The sequence below is a fragment of the Ahaetulla prasina genome, chromosome 4 (assembly GCF_028640845.1).
Source record: "Ahaetulla prasina isolate Xishuangbanna chromosome 4, ASM2864084v1, whole genome shotgun sequence".
Lineage (NCBI taxonomy): Eukaryota > Metazoa > Chordata > Lepidosauria > Squamata > Colubridae > Ahaetulla > Ahaetulla prasina.
The window spans coordinates 18,476,800-18,503,340 of NC_080542.1; the positions used below are offsets into that span (position 1 = coordinate 18,476,800).

General features: G+C 40.4%; 2 protein-coding genes across 2 annotated transcripts; both read right to left on the reverse strand.

Moving 5' to 3' along the window:
* Window positions 1–291: 291 nt before the first annotated feature.
* On the reverse strand, window positions 292–19,345 carry LOC131198054 (vomeronasal type-2 receptor 26-like). The gene is made up of 6 exons (XM_058182565.1): window positions 19,095–19,345; window positions 15,608–15,899; window positions 5,305–5,532; window positions 4,847–4,973; window positions 3,248–4,131; window positions 292–315 (listed from the first exon to the last, which is right to left on the reverse strand). Exons 1-6 carry the CDS (start codon window positions 19,343–19,345, stop codon window positions 292–294), a joined length of 1,806 nt encoding a protein of 601 aa, XP_058038548.1.
* Window positions 19,346–25,605: 6,260 nt separating this feature from the next.
* On the reverse strand, window positions 25,606–26,541 carry LOC131198055 (olfactory receptor 10A4-like). Its single transcript, XM_058182566.1, has one exon. It carries the CDS (start codon window positions 26,539–26,541, stop codon window positions 25,606–25,608), a length of 936 nt encoding a protein of 311 aa, XP_058038549.1.

The window sequence follows — 26,541 nt, forward strand, 5'->3', positions numbered from 1 at the left end:
TTTTGCACATTGTTCATGGGAAGAAGGTGTCTCAAGCTCTAATTAGGCTGATCAGAATTTAAAAATCAGGCAAGACTGAATAGCAAGAGAAGCCTGGGTTTAAAATTCACATTAAATTGCAATCTAAAAGAAAACTTTTATAAGATGATATATTGTTGGTATTTAACACCAGATAAGTTATCTTAAAAAGGGATGCAGTGGCTCAGTGGTTAAGATGCTGAACTTGTCAGTCAGAAGGTCTACAGTTCAGTGGTTTGAATCCCTAGTGCCGCATAATGGGGTGAGCTCCCGTTACTTGTCCCAGATTCTGCCAACCTAGCAGTTTGAAAGCATGTAAAAAATGCAAGTAGAAAAATAGGGACCATCTTTGTTGGGAAGGCAACAGCATTCCATGCGCCTTTGGTGTTTAGTCATGCTGGCCACGTGACCACGAACACGTCTTTGGACAGTGCGGGTTCTTTGGCTTTGAAACAGAGATGAGCACCGCCCCCTAGAGTCAGGAATGTCTAGAACATATGTGCAAGGGGAACCTTTACCTTTACTTTTAAGTTGTCTAAGATGTATAAAGGTATGTCAAATGAATGCTGGAAGTGTAAAAGCAAAGAGGGGACTTTTTATCATCTGTGGTGGACATTTGATAAAGCAAAAAACTTTTTGAGTATGATTCATATTTTAATGCCAAAAAATTGAAAATGGAGATAAATATGAAACCAGAACTTTTCCTTTTGGGTTTAATGGAAAAAGAACTTAGGGAAAAAATTTGAACTTTGTTATTATATATGTTGACAGCAGCAAGACTATTGTATGCACAAAAATGGAAGGAAACTTTGATCTCTACTATGGATGAATGGTTGTAAAAGGGAGTTGGCAGAAATGGCTGAATTGACCACTTTGATTAAAGAAAAGAACATAAGTACTTTGGTTTCTGTACTGACTTAGGCTTCCTGTCCAGAGCGATGAACACGTTGTACCAGTCATTTAGTTGTTCTGGGATTCCTCTGGTGGAGCAGGCTTTTCTGATGTTTTGATCAATCGCGTCTTTGAAGTAGTGGAGGACAATGCATTCTGGCCAATGTCTAAGATTGCCAGCAACCCTTCTGAAATCCCATACAAATTGTTTTAGAGGCTTGTTACCTTGCTTCATTGTTTTTAAGGTGGTTTCACATTCTGTAATTAGGTCATCATCTTGAAACCGGTTGCGAAGCAGTGCCATAAATCCGTGAACATTGTTTAGTTCTGGTGCACGTTCATTGTGTAGCTGAGCTATCCATTCTGAGGCTAGCCCCACGTTCATACCATCCGAGATGGCGTTGATTAGGCTTCTTTCTGATGGGTATTGATGTCTATATTGTTCAACGTAAGCCTCAATTCTGCTGAGAAAGTAAGCCAGGTGGTGTGGATTCCCACCAAAGGTTGGTTTGAAAGGGGGAAGGGTTGGGTGAGGAGGTGCAGGTGGGTTTAGCTGGCCTGCTTGTGGTTGAAGAAGGATTTGGGGGAGGGCCGTTGCTGTTGTGGCTGGTTGCTGAGTTGCGAAGGGGGGTGGAATTCCCCCTGGCTGCTGAGAAAGAAGTCCTTGAAATGCTTCAGCTGATGAAGCAAACATCGGCCTGGGGCCCCCAGGAAAGAAAGGTGCTGGACTGGCTGGTTGCCATTGGTATTGGATCCACCCTGGTCCCGGATAAAACGCCCAACCAGGAGGAATAGAAGCTGCTGGAGGCAGCGTAGGCCTCTGTTGGCGGGAAAAGTCAATTGGAGGGGGGAGTTGCGATTCCCCCCAAGTCCCTGGTGCTGCCTGAACTCCCTGCCGTCTGAAGGAGGGAAGGGAGGTCCTCCTGCGTTCATCGGAACGGCTTTGAGTTTCAGTAATTTCTCCCTCTCTGGTGGGAGGGAAGGTGAATTTAGGCTGAGCTAAAGGCTCTTGAGGTAGGTGAGCTGAGCTTATACAAGGCCTCACTTCCAAACGCTCAAAAGTTTCAGGGAGGTCTAATAGGGACTGGGATTTCAGGGGGTTTCTCAGGTCCCAATCCAGTGACTCTCCCGATTCTCCGGGTTTTACTGTCCTCCAGTGAGGTTGAGAAGAGGGAGGGGGCTCTCCATTCTGCCCCGGGGAAATGTTTTCTCCCGAACGACAGCTTACCCATGAATCGGAGTCTTTGGGCCGTGCTCCAAGCTGACAAGCAGGCTCTACCACTTTGGGTTTTTGAGTCATATCTTCCGATGTGATTTCAACTAGACTGTTAGATTCAAGCTTCTGCGCTGCATCCATGCTTTCAGCTTGCTGCTCTTTCATCTTCGCTGGGTCTTTACACCGCTGTGGAGGTTGCGGAGGCTGGGGCCCAGCACCCCCCTAATGGGCCCCCTCTGAGCGGAGGAGAGGGTACCGTTAGCAAAAGAAAGTTAGGAGTTTTGGAATAATGTCAAGGTTCCAGAAAAACCTCTTCTGCATAAAGAAAACTCAGAAGCCATTGTTTTCCAGAGTTCTTTACTAGCATGAGGAAACTGGCACACGATGAGTGAAATTCCAAAACTGAACTTCCGGATTCTTTTCCCAGTTATACAACCCCCAAGAGTCCCACCCCCCTGACCCCTTTGATGGTCACATGGTCCCACGTTCTCCCAATTCATTCGAATATCCTCTCGCCACTCTTCCTGCACATGTGAACACCATCCGACCTTGACCGTCTGAAGAATGTTACCATACCCCTCAGCCCCCCTTCTTCCCCTCAGGGGAAAAATGTGGCAACGTCTGGAAACCTAAAGTCTAGTATGGTTTCCAGGCCTGACACTTCCTTAGAAATTAAACAGCACAAACTTAGTCCTGGCAAATCTCTTTAATTCACACAGCTGTAAATTACTTTCATTTATAGTCATTGACCAATCAGAGTATTTAATAAGGGAATGGTAAAGAAGTTAGGGAAGAAATTTGACTTCTCAAGTTTATGTTTTTATCCTTCCAGCATACAAAGTGTAGCTTCTTAGTATTTTCTTTCCTTGATAGGGAATCATCATTGTTGTAAACACTTTTAAACTTTTAATAAAATGCAGATTTAACATAGTTTGAAAAAGATTTTTATTTACCAAAAAACCAACAATTCGCATTGAATAATTCTGAACTATTCAGTTAACAGCAAGTCAATATCTTCAAAGGGACACTAGTTTTAACCCACACTGCTAGCTTTATATTTCCATTTTTGAACTACCACTCCTAATTATTTCTCAAGCAATGTCAAACATTATTTTTCCTTACCAATTGCTCCTTCTTATTTAATTCAGGACGTATTACAATAATGTAGCATTTTGGAAGGAAAATGCAACTCAGTAAACCAAAAGCAGAGGCTAATATGGAGAAAACCTCCACGGCCACCATGAATTTTCCTTTGGTGCTCAAGTAGGTGGGGATGAAGGATATCCAAACACTGCAAAACACCAACATGCTGAAAGTGATGAACTTGGCTTCATTGAAACTGTCAGGCAGTTTCCTGGCAAAGAAAGCCACTGTGAAGCTGACAATGGCCAGAAGACCCATGTAGCCCAGCACAACGTAGAACATCATCTCTGAACCTTCATTGCATTGCACTATGATCTCACCCACTTGGGAATGCTTCTCTAATTCTGGAAAGGGTGGCTTCTTCACCAACCAAACAGCACAGATGACAATCTGAATCAAAGAACATGGCACAATGACCAAGATTGCTAGTCTTTTCCCCATCCATTTCCTCATCTTATTCCCTGGTTTTGTAGCCACAAAGGCCAGAACCACAGTGATTGTTTTGGCCAGTACACAGGAAACAGCAATGGAGAAGGTGATGCCAAACACGGCCTGCCTTAAAAGGCAAGTCACCTTACTAGGTCTTCCAATGAAGAAGAGGGAGCAGAGAAAACATAGGAGCAAAGAGGAGAGCAGGATACATGTGATGCTCCAGTTGTTGGCTTTCACAATGGGAGAGTTTGAGTGCAACCTGAAGATCGCCATCACAACGAGTGTCGTCAGAGAAAGAAAAAGTGCGAAAGATGTCAGAGCTGCTCCCAGGCCTTCTTTATAGGACAGGTAAGTCATTACTTTGGGAATGCATTCCTGCTGATTTGTGTTAGGATACTGTTCTTCTTGGCAAGGCTCACATTCATCTGCATCTGAAGATCACAAGCATAAGTTCAGTATTATAAGTTTCTGCTAATATTTTTTCATACTTTCTGCTCTTTGTGCATTACTTGATGGAGAAAAGGTAGTACAGAACTCTACAAAAATCATTTAAAACAGCAGTCCCCATCTTTTCTGGCTTTGAGGATCAATGACATTCCCAGTAGTGGGGGAGGGCAGAGAGGGGATGGTTCCACAGAAGCATAAGTTCAGTATTATAAGTTTCTGCTAATATTTTTTCATACTTTCTACTCTTTGTGCATTACTTGATGGAGAAAAGGTAGTACAGAACTCTACAAAAATCATTTAAAACAGCAGTCCCCATCTTTTCTGGCTTTGAGGATCAATGACATTCCCAGTAGTGGGGGAGGGCAGAGAGGGGATGGTTCCACAGAAGCAGTGGGCAAGCAAGCACAGCTAAATTTGCACGAGCAGCATGAAGCTTTTGCAGATTTGTAGATTCACACGTTCACACCCATGTTCTCACACAACTTGCAAGGCTTGGTTCTAAAAAGGCCATGGCCCAGGGGTTGGGGATCCCTGATTTAAAAACACAAATCAATGCAAGAATAATCTTTGAATATGCTATTAAAGAATGTAATTCATAATAAAATCACTAGACATAGATAAGGGATAAAGATGCTCCACAAGCAAAAAGTTGAAAATTTCTGGATGTTCTCCGAGATAGATCTGAATTTCTTTACTTACCCATTTGAGTTGAGATCCTACTTGTAGGACACTGAATACAATCATAACAACAGATTTGTTTCCCCTGCTGAATTAGTTTGTTCTGTCCAGGATGGCAGCTCTCAACACAGGTAGATTTTGGCACCATCTGTTAATATTATCCAGAAAAAAGAGTTTGTAGAACAAGAAATAGTTTTCTCCTCTCTGACACTCTCACTGCTAATTCTGAATTACATATTATTGGAACAGATAGATTTTACAAATTACGAATTATGAAGCAGGTTATTAATATCATAGAAAGATTCCTAATAACACAATTGTCTCATGTTGGTAACTCTTTCTGTGTTTTTTCTTTTTCTCAATGTATTTCCCAAATTCAGCTCTCTTAACAAAACTCCTTGTCATTCTCCAGATTATGTCTGTTAAATACTACTCAGATGACACTGATATTAAACTTAAGAAAATATAACAGTTCCAACCTGATGAAACTTGGGATTCCATGTAATGGCACTTGCATTAATGGTGAATTCTTTTCCAAATTGAACGTTGGGATCAATTCTTCCAACTTGGACTCTCTGGAAGGATTCATTGGGAAGAGTTACCAAATTGATGAGGTCATAGCCTATTGCTAAGTCCCTATCTTCATTGAGAAATATTTCATCGCCAACATTATTGTTAAAGTGGACTCGTCTCAAAAATGAATTAAGCTAGATGGAAAGTGGAGAACTAGGTTAATGTTCTAATGAGAAGAAAGTGTCCCTTGAAACATCAGTGATGTGACATTTAAACTGACATTGGTGCAGTACTGAAAATTAATGTCTTCCAAGTAAGAATTGAAAAGTTTTTATCCAAAGAAAACATGGATGGTTACTCATAAAAGCAATATTTTTCACCTGAATCGGGAAACCATCCTGCTTCATTCAAAGAATGAAGAAAGGAATGGAGGCTTGACGGTAAGCAATAACTCTTTATTAATGACTCACTGACAAAAGGAACTCATTGACAAAAGGAACAAACGGACGCCAAGTAAAAAGGCAATATTACCGAGCAAACGCACTTTCTCTCACAGCTGCTATTTATATAGCAGCAATCAACTATTGGCCAATGACGGTCACTCATTTCTCCCGCTGGGTAAGGGGAAACGTCACAGCCAATAGGCAACGATTCTCTGTTGCCAAGAAGAGGCATGGCTGGTGACTTCCAGTGGCTCCGCTTCGTTAATGGCGGTCTATTTCAGACCGCCAGTTCTGTGTGATTCTGTAGAGCCGCTCAGACAGCATTAATCTGCTGTCAAACGGCTTGAAAATCTTTCCCTTGGGCAAAAAGGGAGAGGTGAGCATTCGGGCTGAAGTAGAGCCCCCAGGAAAGCCCCAGGAAGATTTCTGGTGGCTTGATGGGAACGCTCCTTCTATAGCCCAAAAAAAGCTCCGGAATCCGGAACTCTTCTGCCAAATGGCAGAACAAAACGCAGCGCCCATCTCCGCGACTGAAATGGATTAGTGAAGGACTGCCAATGTGGACAGAGCTGAAACAGGAGCATTGGCATTTGATTGTAAGAAGATTTTAACTCCCTGACAGAGAAGGTATTCGTAGTCAAGACTGGAGATGATGAAAGGAAATGGCGTTTTGTGTATCGAAAGGAAATGGCGTTTTGTGTATTGGAAGTGAAAGCTAAGGAAATGCTTATTACAATTGCTGGCATGGAACCTTTAAGAAGAATATAACAAGATATTTTTAAAATGGAATTGTTTTGTCTCTTTTTTTTATCTTTTTAATACAGTGTTTAAGAAGAAAAGTTTACTGAATTTTTCTTTTTCTTTTTCTTCTTGATATTACTTAGTTTAAAAATGGCTTTTAAGCAAAGAGAATTAACCACTTCTAAAATATTGGAAATTTCTTCAGTTCAGATACGGAAATTAAAAGAAGATATCAAAGAAGGTTTAAGGAATTTTTTGCAGGAGCTTATGGAGGCTCATCTTTCAGAAATAGATCAAAAATTTAATGAAATGGAGAAAGAAAACTGGATTTTAAAGATATGGTGGAAGAGCAGAGGAGGGAGATGAAAAAATTAAAGGAATCAATTACCCCTTTATTGCTATCTAGTATTCAGACAGAGGAAAGACTGGAAGAACTTAACCAAATTAATTTAGATTTGCAAGGGAAAATAGATGAAGTTCAAATTAATTTGAATTTAGAAAATAAAATAGATGATATTCAGGTTAAGGTGGATAGGGCAGATGAAGAAAGGGTTATATTACAATATAAATTAATGGACTATGCTATAAGGATGAGGGGATTAAAAGAATGTAGGGAGGAAAGGGTGGTTCAATCTGTACGGTAAGTGGGAGAGGCAGATATGGCGGAGGGGGGGGGCCATATCGAGTGTGGGGAGCACGTGCTCGATGTCTGAAAACGATCACGTGCTCCGGCCCCTTAGTCCCTACCCGTTCCTCAGGCGGCCATGATCCTCAGAGCCTGGATTTTCGGTTGATGTTATGTAATGCCCGGTCCGTGGCAAATAAAGCCCCCTTGATTTGTGATCTTATTCAGGGGGAGCCCGCGGACCTTATGGGCATTACGGAGACCTGGTTGGGGCCAGAGGGGGGGGTTCCCCTCGTCGAACTGTGCCCCCCAGGTTTCCGAGCATTCCATCAGCCGAGGGTCCAGGGTAGGGGTGGAGGGGTGGCGGTTGTCATTAAGGAAGATCTAGAGCCGAGGGAGGCCACTGTTCCTCAGATTGCCGGCTGTGAATCCCTTTATGTGAGGTGGGGCCATAGGAATCAGTTGGGCTTGTTGATCACGTACCTGGCTCCTTGCTGCGTGACCACAGCCCTGCCCGAGCTGCTGGAGTTATTTGCCACTGTGGCAGTTGAGACCCCCAGACTGATAGTTATGGGGGATTTCAACTTGCCATCAGCTGGCTTATTATCGACTGCAGCTCGGGAGTTCCAGGCTTCCATGACGGCCTTGGACCTGATTCGAGTAAATGATGGCCCTACGCACATGGGGGGAGGCACGCTGGATCTGATTTATATCTCTGGTCAGTGGCTAAATGATCTGATACTAGACGATTTAGTAACAGAACCAATGTCATGGACAGATCATTTTCTCCTTCGTCTGGACTTCCGAACCGCTACCCACCATCGCAGGGAGACGGAACCTACACGCTGGTTCCGTCCCAGGCGCCTGATGGACCCTGAGAGGTTCCTGACGGAGCTTGGGCCATTCCCTGAGGATCTGGCCCACGGCACGACTGAGGAACTAGTTGCGGCCTGGGAACAGGCCGCGCTGGGGCCTTGGACCGTGTCGTGCCTTTGCGCCTCTGACCCGCGCAGATCTCGCCTGGCCCTTGGTTCTCCGAGGGCTGAGAGAGATGAAACGCCGGAGAAGACGCCTAGAGAGCACTTGGAGGTCCAGTCATTCCGGCTGATCGGACACTAGTTAGGTCTTATTCTAGGACCTACCTAGTGGCAATGAGGGAGGCGGCGTTCACGCCCACCCTCATTGCGCCGGCAGATAACCGCCCGGCCGCCCTGTTTGGTGACCCGCCCTCCTTCATCAGGAGGTGCGGGATGACCCGTTACAGGACGTGCGAGGAGTTTAATGGTTATCTATATGACAAAATCGCTCAGCCCGGGATGGTCTGGACCGAAATTGGGATGATCCAAGCGAGGAGAGGAGGCACGCCTTGTTGAGTCTGTTTGGGATGAATTTGACCCTGTGGCTCCCGAGGACGTGGACAGGTTGTTGGGAGGCTCCGCGCCACTACATGTTTATTGGATCCGTGTCCTTCCTGGCTGGTGCTGGCCACTCAGGAGGTGACACGAGGCTGGCTCCAGAGGATTATAAATGCTTCTTTGTTGGAAGGGTTTTCCTGCCGCCTTGAAAGAGGCGGTGGTGAGACCCTCCTCAAGAAGCCTCTTTGGACCCGGCTATTTTGGGAAATTATCGGCCAGTCTCCAACCTTCGCCGTTGCGAAGGTTGTAGAGAGTGCTGTGGCGCGTCAGCTACCCCAATACCTGGAAGAATCCGTCTATCTAGACCTGCTCCAGTCCGGCTTCCGACCCGGTTACAGCACGGAGACAGCTTTGGTCGCATTGGTGGATGATCTCTGGAGGGCCAGGGACAGGGGTTATTCCTCTGCCCTGGTCCTATTAGACCTCTCAGCGGCTTTTGATACCATCGACCATGGTATCTGCTGCGCCCGGCTGGGGGATTGGGAGTGGGAGGCACCGCATCGGTGGTTCTCCTCCTATCTCTCCGACCGGTCGCAGACGGTGTTGACAGGAGGGCAGAGGTCGACCGCGAGGGCCCTCACTTGTGGGTGCCGCAGGGTCGATTCTCTCGCCTTCTGTTCAACATCTACATGAAGCCGCTGGGTGAGATCATTAGTGGCTTTGGGGTGAAGTACCATCAGTACGCTGATGACACTCAGCTGTACTTCCACCCCAGGTCACCCCAATGAAGTTGTTGAAGTGCTGTCCCGGTGTTTGGAAGCCGTCGGGTCTGGATGGGGAGAAACAGGCTCAAGCTCAATCCTCCAAGACGGAGTGGCTGTGGATGCCGGCATCTCGATTCAGTCAGCTGCAGCTGCAGCTGACTGTTGGAGGCGAGTTATTGGCCCCAAAGGATAGGGTGCGCAACTTAGGGTCCTCCTGGATGAGCGGCTGTCGCTTGAAGATCATCTGACGGCCGTCTCCAGGGGGCCTTCCACCAGGTTCGCCTGGTTCGGCAGTTGCGCCTTCCTTGATCGGGATGCCTTGTGCACAGTCACTCACGCACTGCTACCTCTCGCTTGGATTATTGTAATGCTCTACATGGGGCTCCCTTGAGGTGCACTCGGCTTCAGCTAGTCCAGAATGCAGCTGCGCTGGTGATAGAGGGAGTGTCGCACCTCCCATGTAACACCTCTCCTGCGCAGACTGCACTGGCTTCCTGTGGCTTTCGGGTGCACTTTAAGGTTTTGGTTATGACCTTTAAAGCGCTCCATGGCTTAGGGCCTGGGTACTTACGGGACCGCCTACTGTTACCATATGCCTCCCACCGACCCGTACGCTCTCACAGAGAGGGACTTCTCAGGGTGCCGTCCGCCAAGCAATGTCGGCTGGCGGCCCCCAGGGGAAGGTCCTTCTCTGTGGGGGCTCCCACACTCTGGAACGAGCTTCCCCCGGGTTTACGCCAAATACCTGACCTTCGGACCTTTCGCCGCGGACTGGAGACACATCTTTTATTCAGCTGTTAGTTTTTTATGGATTTTATAGTTTTTATTAATTTTAAATGGGGTTTTAGTTTTTATAGATTTTTAAATTTTTAGGCAAATTATAATAAGTTTTTTAATTTTATATTTTATATATAGTGTCTTGTTTGTTTTTATTTGCCTGTACACCGCCCTGAGTCCTTCGGGAGAAGGGCGGTATAAAAATTTAATAAATGAAATGAAATGAAATGAAATGAAAATTTGAAAGAGATTTTTACTCAGGCCTTTGCTCAGATAGATGGAGTGGAACCAGAAGATTTTGAAGTTAATATTGAAAAAATTTATCGTGTTAATTCTTGATTGGCAAGGTAGAAATGTTTACTGAGAGATGTGGTTATTTATTTTACAAATAAGATTAGGTATGGAATTTTGCAAGCATTTTATAAAAATAAATTTCAAATATTAGGACAAGATATAATAATGATGAAGGAAATTCTTCCTAAAATGTTAAGAAAGAGAAAAGAATTTGCCTTTTTAGTGGATGAGCTTAAGAAACAGCAGATATATTTTAGATGGGAAGTTCCAGCTGGCTTAACAGTGAATTATAAAGGAAGAAAGTATTTTCTCAATACAGTTTTCAAAGCACGAGATTACTACACTAATGTATTAAAGATTGGGAATCCTTTATCGATAGATGTTAAGTTGATTGATGAATAGATGGTGGAAAATGTGTAAGATAGAAGATAAGGGGAGGGAGAATGTTTAATTCTATTATATATGATTATGGTTAATTTTTGTAAATGATTTATTTTGGATATAAATGTGTAATTTTAGGGTTATTATTTGATATATTTGAGGTATAAAGGAATAGGAAGATGGAATATTGTTTAATTTTGGAGGATAGATAGTAAAATCTAGGAATTTGGATTAAATATTATATTTGAGAGATGAATGTAATGTTGTTATATGGTTAACTAGAATTTAATTGTTATAACTGATATATTTTGGATAAGTTATAGGTGTAATTTTAATAACGTTATTTGATATAAGCAAGGTAAAGTGAAGATTTTAATTATTACAATTGATATATTGTGGAGATAATATAGGATTAACAATAATATTTGTAAGATTATTTGATGTATGTAAATGATATCAAAGATATGAAAAGATGGATTATTGTTTACCTTTGGAGGTTGGACAGTAAAATTTAAGAAATTAAGTTGGAAATATGAACTATTATTGAGATACTGCTTAAGGAAGAAAGACATTACAGAAGAATCCTTGGTGAATATTGGAAGATGGAACGTTGTTTTGGTATTACAACTGACCTACAACCTACAACTGACCTACAACCTACAACTGACCCCATTTCATTGGGTTCACAAGCCCTAGAGATCACAGAAAAGGAAGTGCTGGACCTATTTCACAGACAAAAGCCAGGAAAAGCTCCAGGCCCAGACAAGATAACTCCTTCTTGCTTAAAAGTCTGTGCTGACCAATTGGCCCCCATCTTCACCCATATTTTCAATAAATCACTAGAGATGTGCTATGTTCCTTCTTGCTTCAAACGCTCTACCATCATCCCAGTGCCGAAGAAGCCCACCATCAAGGAACTGAATGACTACAGACCAGTTGCTCTAACATCTGTAGTCATGAAAACCTTTGAAAGGCTAGTGCTTTCCTACCTGAAAACCATCACGAATCCGCTCTTAGACCCCTTGCAATTTGCATACCGAGCAAATAGATCAACAGATGATGCTGTTAATATGGCTCTGCACTACATCCTACAACATCTTGAGTCTCCAAAGACCTATGCAAGGGTTCTTTTTGTAGACTTTAGTTCAGCATTCAATACCATCATTCCAGACATTCTTCTAACTAAGCTAAACCAGCTACAGGTACCGGAACAGACTTGTAAGTGGATCACAAGCTTCCTAACAAACAGGAAGCAGCAGGTGAAGCTAAGCAAGATCACATCAAATACCTGTACAATTAGCACAGGGGCCCCCCAAGGCTGTGTGCTCTCCCCACTTCTCTTCTCTCTGTATACCAATGACTGCATCTCCAATGATCCATTTGTTAAGCTACTGAAGTTCGCAGATGACACAACAGTGATTGGTCTCATTCGAGACAATGACGAATCCGCATATAGACGAGAGGTCGAACGACTAGCCTTGTGGTGCAACCAAAACAATCTGGAACTGAACACATTCAAAACTGTAGAAATGGTGGTAGACTTTAGGAAAAACCCTTCCATACTTCCACCTCTCACAATACTTGATAACACAGTATCAACTGTAGAAGCCTTCAAATTTCTGGGTTCTATCATATCGCAAGATCTCAAATGGACAGCTAACATCAAAACATCATTAAAAAAGGACAACAAAGAATGTTCTTTCTGCGCCAACTCAGTAAGCTCAAACTGCCCAAGGAGCTGCTGATCCAATTCTACAGAGGAATTATTGAGTCTGTCATTTGCACCTCTATAACTGTCTGGTTCGGTTCTGCAACCCAACAAGAAAAACACAGACTTCAGAGGATAATTAGAACTGCAGAAAAAAATAATTGCTACCAACTTGCCTTCCATTGAGGACCTGTATACTGCACGAATCAAGAAGAGGGCCGTGAAAATATTTGCAGATCCCTCGCATCCTGGACAAAAACTGTTTCAACTCCTACCATCAAAACGACGCTATAGAGCACTGCACACCAGAACAACTAGACACAAGAACAGTTTTTTCCCGAAGGCCATCACTCTGCTAAACAAATAATTCCCTCAACACTGTCAGACTATTTACTGAATCTGCACTACTATTAATCGTTTCATAGTTCCCATCACCAATCTCTTTCTACTTATGACTGTATGACTATAACTTGTTGCTGGCAATCCTTATGATTTATATTGATATATTGATCATCAATTGTGTTGTAAATGTTGTACCTTGATGAACGTATCTTTTCTTTTATGTACACTGAGAGCATATGCACCAAGACAAATTCCTTGTGTGTCCAATCACACTTGGCCAATAAATTCTATTCTATTCTATTCTATTCTATTCTATTGATTGATGAAGGTTGGATATTAAAAACTATGTACTTTATTGAAGGACAAACACCAACTCAATCGGAAATTTCTGAGAACTCTAGGAGTGGAATGGTCTGATATATAATGGATTGGAAGAAATGTATTTTCTTTGTTTCTGGAAGGGGAGTTGAGGTTTTAAGGAGTGACTATGGATTATGATTTGTGTTATATTTTAATTTTTGACTGTTAGTTTTATACCCTGTATTCGGTTCTGGGAAGTCCTGGGGGGAGGGGGGAGGGAGGGGAAGGGAGGGGGAGGGGGGATGAGGGTAGAAAATGGATTGATGATTAATGTACAGAGATGATTGAAGAAGTATAATTAATGATTGAAGAAGTATAATTAATTAAATACAAATATGATTAAATAAAAAATGTAAGATCAGAGCTGCCTAGCTACCACTTCAGAATTACGGGAAAGAAGGAAGTAGAAGAGAGAAGGAGGTAGGAAAGAGAAGAGGAGGAAGAGGGAAGGAAGGAAGAGGGATAGAAGAGGGAGAAGAAAGGAGTAGGGAGGAAGGAGGACAGGATGTAGATAAGAGAAGGGGAGGATGGTCGTGGAAAGTAGAAGAAGGTAGAGAAGGGAAGAGAGTTAAAGGAAGGGGGTGGTGACCGGGCAGGTCTGATTAATTGTATATGCTGGTACACGAAATATGTTATTGGATATGAATGTTAAAATAACTTTTTTAATAAAAAAAAGAAGAAGAGGCGTGGCTGCATACGCTGCATATCCCATTGTATCTAAGCCATGCATGCAAGGTGACAGAAAGGAAATAGATTTTTGCCTTTTCCCTGAGAAACTACAAAACTGCCTATCAAATTCATTCTCCAGAGGCTCACTTCTCCCGTTTTTTAATGATGTGAAAAAATATTCTGCTTCAATTCAATAAGGAAGAAACTCAGAATGGATTGAATCATTCATTGTTTCCTACAGGGCTAAATTTAGCATCAATTTAAATCAGTATTTCAACTCCTAATTCACTTTAAATATTTTTTTTAAAAGTATCTTCCTTCTCTCAATATTCTTTTAAAAACATGTACTTGCTTTCCTCTGCAAGTTCAAAACCTGATTGTGTTTACTCGCTGTTGTTGCATCACGTATGCTTTCGTTTTAATTCTATGTTGGTTTTCTAAATTATTTTGGTTTTTAATGGATTGACCAATCTACTTGTGAGTACCTGCCAGGGAGGAACTTTTTGGAGAGTCCATTGGTCTTGCTTTCTCCTTCCCCTCTGTTTGTTCTTCCCGGAATATAAAGCATGGAGAGAATGTGCCACAAGATACACAGCATTGTAAATGCTATAGCTCCAACCAGACATGCCCATTTCAAAGACAAAATCTGGAAGGGTCTCCAGTTTCTCTTCCCCAGTGCAATTTTTCATTTTCTCCCCATATGATACATGGATATTGAGTGAGCAGAAGAATGTTGATGTCCAGAATTCAGACAGGAAATAAAATGTAGACTTCAGAGGATTTATTTCCTCAAGAAAATTCTGAAATTCGGACACCACTTTGGTATGGAGTGAGAATGACAGGGTGCCATTGAAGGATCTTTTGCTAAATCGTCTGGCAGGATTTTGAGCAGTGAAATCCCATTCAGATGTTGTGATCCACACCTTCTCCAGAGGCTTGTTATGACCAATTTCCATTGAGTATAAAACCATCTGTAATCCTTCCAGAGACTGACCATTTCCGTATACAATGAACACATTGATTTTATTTTGGGAGATAACAGATTGAATTTGAAGGATTTTTTTCTGAAGTATCTCTCTTAACAAAAATAGTGACAAAATTGGGATTATCTGTACCCCAGCTATACAAATATTATTTTGTAAGAGCTTGGGTCTCAGAGTTCGAAGAAAGTTTTCACCACTTTCATCATCTGAAACAATTAGACTAATCCAATTCCATCCAAAATACTTCAGAAGTTGAACTATTCCCATGTATTGAAGAGCTTCATTAGAAACCATACGATAGAAAGAAGGAAAACCAATTTTGTCTCTCAACATGGGGTCAGACGACCCATAACTAACCTAGGGGAAAACATTTTAAATCAAAGAAAAACATTCAATTTTGTATAAACTGTTTTTAAATACCTGCTATTATTAGATCCAAATATACTGGATATTCTTAAAAATACACTTTAGTATATTGTTTGGCTGGTGGATAGACTCACTTACATGGTGGATGGGTGGTCCTTTTGAAGATGAGAAATTCCAGTTAAGTAAATTTCATATCTATGTGGTCACTAAGAGTCAATATCAACCTGATGGCACATAGTCAGACCATCAAGCAATCAGTGTATTGAATTTGAAATTCATAAAGAGGATATGAAAGAAATTTGATTTCTCAAGTTTACATTTCAACTCTACAGCTATCTAAGTGTACTTTCTTTCCTGAGTTAGAAATCACATAGATGTAAAATGATAGCTCAAACAATAGAAGAATTTATCTTAGCTGTTATTCTCCTTTTCCTTCCATATACCTATTTCCAAAGACTTACCTGTGGAATCTTGTAAGTACTTAAAATGTTGGCCATGTGAATAGAATTTTCTGAGGTGAGTCCCCCAATGGTGGCCATGACTTCCTCTTCAGTGACACAGTAATAATTGAGTGGATCTCCTTGTCTAAGAAAGAGAAGATCCACAGTGGTCCAAGTGGTTCTCCATGAATTGTAAGCATTGTCATAAATCTTGGACCCTAAAGTGTTGTTGGGTAACAGATCAGGATTCTTGTTGACTTCTTTAATGGCGAAAATAAAAGCAAGGACATGCTGATAGTTTTTAAGGATTAGACTGCCAAGAGAATTGTGAGTGTTAAGATTTTAAGGGCTGATAATTAAGTGACTTGTAGCTTAGATCCTTGTTTACCCATAGAGCTCAACTAAATGTTTTTCTCTATATGATGAAAAACTCTTTCTGATATAAATTGTCCAGATATTCCCCTAAAGAAAAGTGAATAGGTTTCTTCCTTCTCTTCTGTCATTAATGCATATATTATATATGTGCCTATACAACAGACACAAACTTCAGAGGATAATTAGAACTGCAGAAAAAACAATTACTACCAACCTGCCTTCCATTGAGGACTAGTATACTAAACGAGCCAAAAAGGGGTGTGAAAATATTTACTGTACAGACCCCTCACATCCTAGATGTAAATTGTTTCAACTCCTACTCTCAAAATGACGCTGTAGAGTACTGCACACCAGGTCAACTAGACACAAGAACAGTTTTTTCCTGAACGCTATTACTCTGCTAAATAATTCCCTCAACACTGTCAAACTGTTCACTAAGTCTGAATTAAGGTAAAGGTAAAGGTTCCTCTTGCACATATGTGGTAGTCGTTCCTGACTCTAGGGGGCGGTGCTCATCTCTGTTTCAAAGCCGAAGAGCCAACGCTGTCTGAAGACATCTCTGTGGTCATGTGGCCAGCATGACTAAACACCAAAGGCGCACAGAATGCTGTTACCTTCCCACGAAAGGTGGTCCCTATTTTTCTACTTGCACTTTTTATATGCTTTCGAACTGCTAAGTTGGCAGAAGCTGGGACAAATAACGGGAGCTCACCCCATTACGTGGCACTAGGGATTCAAACCGTTGAACTGCCAACCTTTCAATCAACAACCTCAGTGTCTTAGCCACTGAGCTACCACATCCCTTCTGCATTACTGTTACTATTAATCTTCTCATCGTTCCTATCACCTATCTCCTCCCACTTATGACTGTATGACTGTAACTTGTTGCTGTATCCTTACAATTCATATTGATTGTTTCCTAGTATGATTTGATTGCTTATTTGTCCCCTATGACTATCGCTAAGTGTTGTACCTTATGATTCTTGACGAATGTATTTTTTCTTTTTATATACACTGAGAGCATATGCATCAAAGACAAATTCATTGTGTCTCCAATCACACTTGGCCAATAAAGAATTATATCTTAATGTATATATTATATGTGTGTCTATACATTTTAGTTTTCTTTTTAAAAATTAATACTGTTTTCTTTTGTACTTTATTATATATCTCAGTTGTGTAATTCATACAAGTCTCAGATGCCACAAAGAAATTAAGCTCTTAAATCAGAGGTGATTGGGTGGGTAGGGGGAGACAGGAAGACAGATAGAGAGGATCTACTCTTCCAGGTAAGGTATATAAGGATATACAAAATTTTGGATGTACAAAGTTGCTTCTCTTTTCACTCATCCAAAGTCCATTATTAAATATAATACAAAGGTTTCTTCCTTCTATTCTCTCACTTATATGTGTACTGTATGTGTGTATAAATATTTTAATTTCCTTTTTTAAAATTCTTAATGTTTTCATTTGTTCTTTATTATATACTTCAATTGCAACTCTCAGATGTTGTAAAGAAGCATATGTTATTAAATCAGAGATAATGGGGGAGGCAGAAAACAGGCAGAAAGGATTTAATCTTTCAGGTAAAAATTAAAAGTGTGAACTTTGGATGTACTGTGTATTTTGGATGTACAAAATTGTTTCTCTCTTCACCACCTAGAGTACATTATTAAATATAATACAGCCATAGACATACTTTGTAAGTCAGAATTCTTGGTAGGAATTAGGGATGTAAGAATTCCTAATCACTCTCATTCAACTTGACAAGGGTACTATATCCTACAATCAAACTATATCCTACAATCAAACAGTAATCAAAATTAATATTATTTAATCTTATTATTTATTCCTTATTGTATCCCAGGGGATCTAAATTGTACAGAGAGAACCATTCAGGCTCTTATCAAATCCATCTTCCCACACAGTAGGCTGTCTATGTGTTTTCAATCAAAAGTTAATAACTGAAATCAATTCAATTTCTGCTATAAATGTGCTTGGCGTATAAAATGTCAAAAAATGGAGAAGATTGGGAAACAGAACAAGAGATGTTTAGGCCCTCTACTGACTTGGATGAGGGGATAGATGGGGAACTCATCAAATTTGCAAATGACACCAAGCTGGCAGGAATAGCCAACATGCCAGAAGATAGGCTCAAGATACAGAAAGATCTTGACAGACTTGAACATTGGGCGCTATCTAACAAAATGAAATTCAACAGTGAAAAAAGTAAGGTTCTACATTTAGGCAAAAAAAACCAAAATGCACAGTATATGTGGTACCTTGCTCAATAGTAGTGAGAGGGATCTTGGAGTCCTAGTGGACAACCATTTAGATATGAGCCAGCAGTGTGCAGCAGCTGCCAAAAAAGCCAACACAGTTCTGGACTGCATAAACAGAGGGATAGAATCAAGATCACGTGAAGTGTTAATACCACTTTATAATGCCTTGGTAAGGCCATACTTGAAATACTGCATTCAGTTTTGGTTGCCACAATGTAAAAAAGAAGTTGAGACTCTAGAAAGTGTGCAGAGAAGAGCAACAAAGATGATTAGGGGACTGGAGGCTAAAACTTATGAAGAGCAGTTGCAGGAACTGGGTATGTCTAGTTTAATGAAAAGAAGGACTATGGGAGACATGATAGCAATGTTCCAATATCTCAGGGGTTGCCACAAAGAAGAGGGAGTCAAACTATTCTCCAAAGCACCTGAGGGTAGGACAAGAAGCAATGGGTGGAAACTAATCAAGGAGAGAAGCAACTTAGAACTAAGAAGAAATTTCCTGACAGTTAGAACAATTAATCAGTGGAACAACTTGCCTCCAGAAGTTGTGAATGTTCCAACACAGGAAATTTTTAAGAAGATGTTGGATAACCATCTGACTGAGATGGTGTAGGGTTTCCTGACTGGGCAGGGGGTTGAACAAGGTCCCTTCCAACTCTTGTTATTCTATTCTATTCTATTCTATTCTATTCTATCTATCAATATTTAGAAATAGTCATTGTATGTCGAAAGTAAGAATGATCATCAGACCCAAACAGAACCTTCCAAGAATGAAAAACCACTTAAGGTTTTTTAAGGAAAGAATTTCATGGGGTCAGAGACACCTTAGATAAAAATGAAGAATTACTTACTAAGCTTGTTCTGGTGAAGAAATTGGATGTTCCCTAAACTTCTGTTCCCTATAATTGCCAAGTGTCATGGATACAAATTCTCCAATTATAATTTCATCTGAAGGACTTGAGGGATTCGTGGAAGCTTTTCTCTGGTAAGGATCCTTCAAATTCAAACATTTTCTGAAGGAATCATTGAGCTTTACAAGCAGGAAGATGAAAAGAAGAATTAGGAGCTCCTGAGTTAAGCCCCATCCCAATTTTACAACCATGATAAACAAGAACCCATCATCTTGATCAAAAATTCAGGAAATAAAAGCAAATAATTGTGCTGTTGTCAAATGCAGATCACAAAGAGAAATGCAAAAGACCTTTTATGCACTATGCATAACTTGTCAGAGCTGAAGTGGCTTTGCAGCTATTGATATTCTACCTTTAACAAATTTCTTCTGCTAATCACTATCATTATGGTAGTTGCAGGAAATCAAATCCCTGTTGACAAAGAAGATAAACTTTGTATTGTATACCACCCAGAGTCACATTTTTTGAGTTAGGTGGCATTTATTTATTTATTTATTTATTTATTTATTTATTTATTTATTTATTTATTTATACCATTTTTTTTTATTTTGTCAAGATTCCCTTTTCATACCTAAGTTTTCATGTAGTCTCTTCATTAGAAATAATCTTTATGTAGGCTGCTTACATCAGCCAATATCCTCATCACAGCAAGGGCCACTGGATTCCTAAAGGTTTTAAAATCCCAGAGACACTAGGAAACTTTTTCTTTAATAAGATCTCATGGCAGGAGTCCAAGGATTCATGCTAGGGATTTTCTAAATGAATACCAGAAGATAATTTCAGCCTGGGAAAAATTATTGTTTTAGCAGAGTTAACAAATGCACTGACTTCAGAAGCTGGATATTTTTGTGTCCAAATAGCCCAATTCCCTGACTGTTTACTATGCTTGCTTATCTTATAGGACTTCGAAAGTCAGTTTGGTGTAGTGATTAAGGCCCTGGCATAGAAATGAGAATAGTGTGAGTTCTAGTACCATTTAAAACAGGTTGGTACTTTGGGCTAGTCATTCTTTGTCAGCTCTAGGAGGAAGACAATGTCAAACTGCTTTCAAATTCTTACCAAGAAAACTTTTTATTTATTTATTTGTCAATCATATATAAGATAACAGGTAAAAGTATAAACATAATTTGGATACATGAAAGGAGTAAATAAAAAGGAATATTAGGACAGGGACAGTAGGCATGTGGGTGCGCTTATGCACGCCCCCTACTTGCCAAGTTAGTTACCGAGGCACCCCACCAAAAAATTATATGTCTTTTGCTTGGACCACAAAATCACCTGATAATTTCTGTTGCATTCAGATTTCTTTCACACTCACTGATACTCACACTAATTAAATCTCAAAGTCTGGGCTTTTTATTCATCATAATTAAGCTATCTATTTTGTTGGTTTTAACACTAAAGAGTCACCAAAATGAATGAGTCGGCAGGCATTGATTCTGAGCTTCTACAGATAGTCTTCAAATTATTACTCAATTGAGCCCAAAATTTCTGTTGCTAAATGAGACCGCTGTTAAGTGAATTTTGCCCTATTTTATGACCTTTCTTGCCACAGTTGTTAAGTGAACAACTGCAGTTGTTAAGTTAGTAGCACAGTTGTTTAGTGAATGTGGTTTCTCCATTGACTTTTCTTGTCAGAAGGTTGCAAAAGATGATGAGATGACCACAGGGACCCTGCAACTGTCATAAATATAGGTCAGCCACCAAGCATCTGAATTTTGATCATGTGACCATGGGGATGCTGCAATGGTCGTAATTGTTGAAAAACAATCGTGTCACTTTTTTCAATGCCATTGTAACTTTGAATGGTCACCAAATGAATTGTTACAAATTGAGGATTACCTGTATCAATCAGTCTTGGCTTTTGTAATCTTGAAAGTGCATGAACTCCTGTTACCGTGAGAAATGATTTAGCATGTTATTTACATGGCAGGTGGCTGTGAAAGGATCCTGGCATATTTTGGGATAAGAAGCACTAATTGACATTACATACCCATCTAAATTTAATGAGAGGCCTAATCTAGCCAAGATTCCACGTGGCTTACACCACAAAACAAGATTATCAAAACATATCTGTTCTGTCCCCCCACCTCACAGAGGGTGACACACGAGCAAACGATGTCTACCAGTAATTTATTTTTACAAACCGACCTGAGTCCCTTTAACAGATAAAAGTTCTGGCAGCTAATTTCCAAATGCCTGCCAAGTTTCTTATCACCTCTAGGAACAGGAGCAGTGGTGGGATTCAAGTAATTTAACAACCGGTTCTCTGCCCTAATGATTTTTTCCAACAACCAGTTTGCCAAACTGTTCAGAAAGTTAACAACCGGTTCTCCCGAAGAGGTGCGAACTGGCTGAATCCCACCACTGAACAGGAGTCAGCGTATCTGTAGTCCGTTGCTGGGGCAACCAGGAGTTCAAAGGGTAGTCAGAAATTATCCACAAAGTTCAAGCCTGAAGTCCGAGAAATATCCCATCCGAAGCTCACGACATGCAGTTTTTGTCTGCCACAGAGCCTGCAGAGCAACCCCACCCATTTTTATCCCCTGTGGGGCATGGCTCAGTGACTCAGCAATCTCTGGCCCTTCCACACCTCTTTTTTTGCTGTGCACACCTCTCCCTCCGACACTGCCTGGGATCAATCCAAGATTGATCTTCATCACTCCCTATTAGTGGGTGCTCCGACACTCCTTCCTCCTGGCCTTCAGATGGAACCTGAGGAGAAAGGAGGGTCCTGGAGAGGGAGGCCTTGTCAGCTCCTTGCCTTCAGCTAGAACCTGAGGCGTTGCCAGAAAGGAGGGTCCTGGAGAGGGAGGCCTTGTCAGCTCCTCCCCATAACTGTCAGAGTCATCTTCCTCCATGAGGACAGGCTTGGGAGCTGGAGTCACAACACTATCCATGAATATATTTCCCATTGTTGATCATTAACCAATCCTATTCACAAACACCAAAACCTTCCAGTCAGCTGAAAATGAGACAACGATGGACAGTAGTCTTCAGATACCTTTTATCTTCTGTCCTGAAAGCATTATAGAAAAGAAACATTTAATGATCTGGAGAAGAGACTATCCTGACTGAATTGGACAAAGTTTTACAGAGGGAAGAGGCACCAGTGTTTTGGACTCCCTAAGAATAGAGAGAACCATATCATATGCTGTTGGCTCATATGTCCCATAGAAGCTAAATCATCTTAAACCTAACCTTGCGCAGTTTCTTCTCCAAAAACACTCCACTACTAACCAGAGCATATAAAACATTTGCTAGACCAATTCTTTTTATATATATATGAAAATGTTTTATTTTTACATTTGTATCCAAAAATATTCAATGTACAGTCATATACAATCAATCGTGGGGGGGGGGAGAAACTAGAACTTGGATCTTTTAGCTTCTAGAGCAGCATCTTCACCATTGGACCAACTTGCCCCTTTGTCTGACAAAAATGGGCTGGCCCAGTCACAAGAAACTTCCATTGTTGAGGGGGAACTACAACTTGGCTTTGTCCATTTTTAAAAATCCAACACTTTCACCACTGAATCATCTTGCCCCTGAGAATCTGAGAGATGATAATCACAAATGATCTAAGTGCCAAAGCCCACTGCAACTACATCGCAAAAAAGGCCTTAAAAGTTGTAAACCTAATCTTGCATAGCTTCTTCTCCAAAAACATTACACTACTAACCAGAGCATATAAAACATTTGCTAGACCAATTCTTGAATACAGCTCGACTGTTTGGAACCCTCACCACATCTCTGACATCAATACAATTGAACGTGTCCAGAAATATTTTACAAGAAGAGTTCTCCACTCCTCTGAATACAACAAAATACCTTACGCTACCAGACTTGAAATCCTGGGTTTAGAAAATTTAGAACTACGCCGCCTTCGACATGACCTGAGTTTAACTCATAGAATCATCTATTACAATGTCCTTCCTGTCGAAGACTACTTCAGCTTCAATTGCAACAATACACGAGCACACAATAGATTTAAGCTTAATGTTAACCACTCCAATCTTGATTGCAGAAAATATGACTTCAATAACAGAGTTGTTAATGCTTGGAATACACCACCTGACTCTGTGGTCTCTTCCCAAAATCCCCAAAGCTTCAACCAAAAACTATCTACCATTGACCTTACCCCATTCCTAAGAGGTCTGTAAGGGGCATGCATAAGAGCACAAACGTGCCTACCGTTCCTGTCCTATTGTTTCCTTTCATTATATCCAATTAATATAGTTATTACATACTTATGCTTATATATATGCTTATATATTGTACAATTATTTCATGCTTAAGCTTATATATACTGTGTGACAAAATAAAATAAAATAAATCTTGACAATGGTTTCTTCTAACAGATCAGGAGGACAAGATCTTCAAAGAAATAAATTTGGGGAGGATCTGCTGTCATCTCATTCATCATCATTGAAATCCATTGCTTCTTTTTAATAATCAAGGGAGAAATATTCTTATCCATCTACCACCCACAGTACAATTTCAGAAATTATGTGTTCCACCTTTCAGAAAACTTGGTGGCTCAGTAGGTTCTAAATCAACACTAAAAATCTGCAAAATGTTTCTAGAGAAAAAGCATTTATGAGGGTAAAATAGAACTAACATGACCCATTTGCATAGAATATGGCATACAGAAACTATTTTTTGGATAAGGTTTCAGATAACGTTGAGATAAATTAAAAATACTAAATGAATTACAAACAATGGAAATTTTGCAATATTCCTGGGAAAGATAATGAGTGAAGATTCTAGAAAATGCTTAATTCATTTTTATCTCTGAGGAAGGAAGTTAATGATTGAGTTCCTTGACACCATGATATGTGCTTTTAAAATCTAAGGCCAGTATAATCTATCTTGTACACCCTTATGGCTTATTTGGGAGGCATGCTTATGATAAATTAAGCTTGTTCTCTTTCCAGTTGGACTACAACAATGGGCTCTGCATATGGCTGACCAATGGACCTGTATGGTCTCTACCTTCTGACATCTCATCTTAATCCTTCTGCCTACCTCCTTCTTCTCAACCCAAAACTTATTTCTCTACATTTCTCTGAACTGGATGCCAACCCTTCTTATAATCCTTTACTTATATATCATCAGAATGACTAATTTCAGTTCTCCTTGTTTTTAAGGAAATTATTCCAAGCTCTGTGTTAGTCCAGAGTTAAGAGGAACACCTGCTCTAGTAGCTTCTAAGGTTTGAATAGAATAGAATAGAATAGAATAGAATAGAATAGAATAGAATAGAATAGAATAGAATAGAATAGAATAGAATTTTTATTGGCCAAGTGTGATTGGACACACAAGGAATTTGTCTTGATGCATATGCTCTCAGTGTACATAAATGAAAAGATACCTTCATCAAGGTACAACATTTACAACACAATTGATGGTCAATATATCAATATAAATCATAAGGATTGCCAGCAACAAAGTTACAGTCATACAGTCATAAGTGGAAAGAGATTGGTGATGGGAAATATGAGAAGATTAATAGTAGTGCAGATTTAGTAAATAGTTTGACAGTGTTGAGGGAATTATTTGTTCAGCAGAGTGATGGCCTTCGGGGAAAAAACTGTTCTTGTGTCTAGTTGTTCTGATGTGCAGTGCTCTATAGCGTCGTTTTGAGGGTAGGAGTTGAAACAGTTTATGTCCTGGATGTGAGGGATCTGTAAATATTTTCACGGCCCTCTTTTTGATTTGTGCAGTATACAGGTCCTCAATGGAAGGCAGGTTGGTAGCAATTATTTTTTCTGCAGTTCTAATTATCCTCTGAAGTCTGTGTCTTTCTTGTTGGGTTGCAGAACCGAACCAGATAGTTATAGAGGTGCAATGACAGACTCAATAATTCCTCTGTAGAACTGAATCAGCAGCTCCTTGGGCAGTTTGAGCTTACTGAGTTGGCACAGAAAGAACATTCTTTGTTGTCCTTTTTTGATGACGTTTTTGATGTTAGCTGTCCATTTTAGATCTTGCAATATGATAGAACCTAGAAATTTAAAGGTTTCTACTGTTGATACTGTGTTGTCTAGTATTGTGAGAGGTGGAAGTATGGAAGGGTTTCTCCTAAAGTCTACCACCATTTCTATGGTTTTGAGTGTGTTCAGTTCCAGATTGTTTTGGTTGCACCACAAGGCTAGTCGTTCGACCTCTCGTCTATATGTGGATTCGTCATTGTCTTGAATGAGACCAATCACTGTTGTATCATCTGCAAACTTCAGTAGCTTGACAGATTGATCGTTGGAGAGACAGTCATTGGTATACAGAGAGAAGAGAAGTGGGGAGAGCACACAGCCTTGGGGGGCCCCTGTGCTAATTGTACAGGTATTTGATGTGATCTTGCTTAGCTTCACCTGCTGCTTCCTGTTTGTTAGGAACTCTACAAATATCTGTGGGACAATGATATTTTCTTAAAATCAATTGGATTATTACCTTAGAAAGACTGTTTCTTTCTTAATGATTTCATGAAAGCAGCTTTTATCTCTTTGTTCCTCAAGCTGTAAATGATAGGGTTCAAACTTGGAGTCACTACTGTGTAGAGCAAGGCAAAAACCCTGTTACTGTCTGCAGAATCTGCTGAATTGGGACGAAGGTAAGTAAAAATGATAGTTCCATAGAAAATGCAGACCACAGTGAGATGTGAGGAACAAGTGGAAAAGGCTTTGTGTCTGTCCTTGGCCAGTGGCATCATGAGAATAGTTGAGATAATGAGGATGTAGGAATAGAGGATGAGAAAAAAGAGTATTATGTCAGCTAGCACAGTTAATGTAGAAATGACCACCTCGTTTTTGTAAGTATATGTAGATGCCAATCTCAGAATAGGAATAAGGTCACAGAAGAAATGACTAATTTGGTTTGAACCACAGAAGGGAAAACTGAATATTAAAACAGAGTACCCTAAACCTACAAAAACACCAGTGGCCCATGACACAGCAGCAAGTATAGCACATTTCCTATAGTTCATAATATATGGGTATTGCAAGGGTTTGCAAATAGCAACATAGCGGTCATATGCCATGACACAAAGAAGACAACACTCGGTGACACCAAAGAGAAGGAAGAAATACATTTGACATCCACATCCCCAAAACGAAATAGTTTGTTTTTCTGATAATAAGTTCACTAGCATCTTTGGGCTGATGGATGAAGTGTAGCCAATTTCCAAAAAGGACAAGTTCCAGAGGAAGAAGTACATTGGGGTGTGAAGTGTGGGACTGAAAATGGTGAGGAGTAAAACCAGGCTGTTGCCCATCAAGGCTATGAGATAAAATATTAGAATGAGGGAAAACAGAAGTTCTTGTATTGTCTGGAAATCTGAAAAGCCCAAGAGGACAATTTCGGTGAGACAGGAGTGATTGCCTGTTTTCAT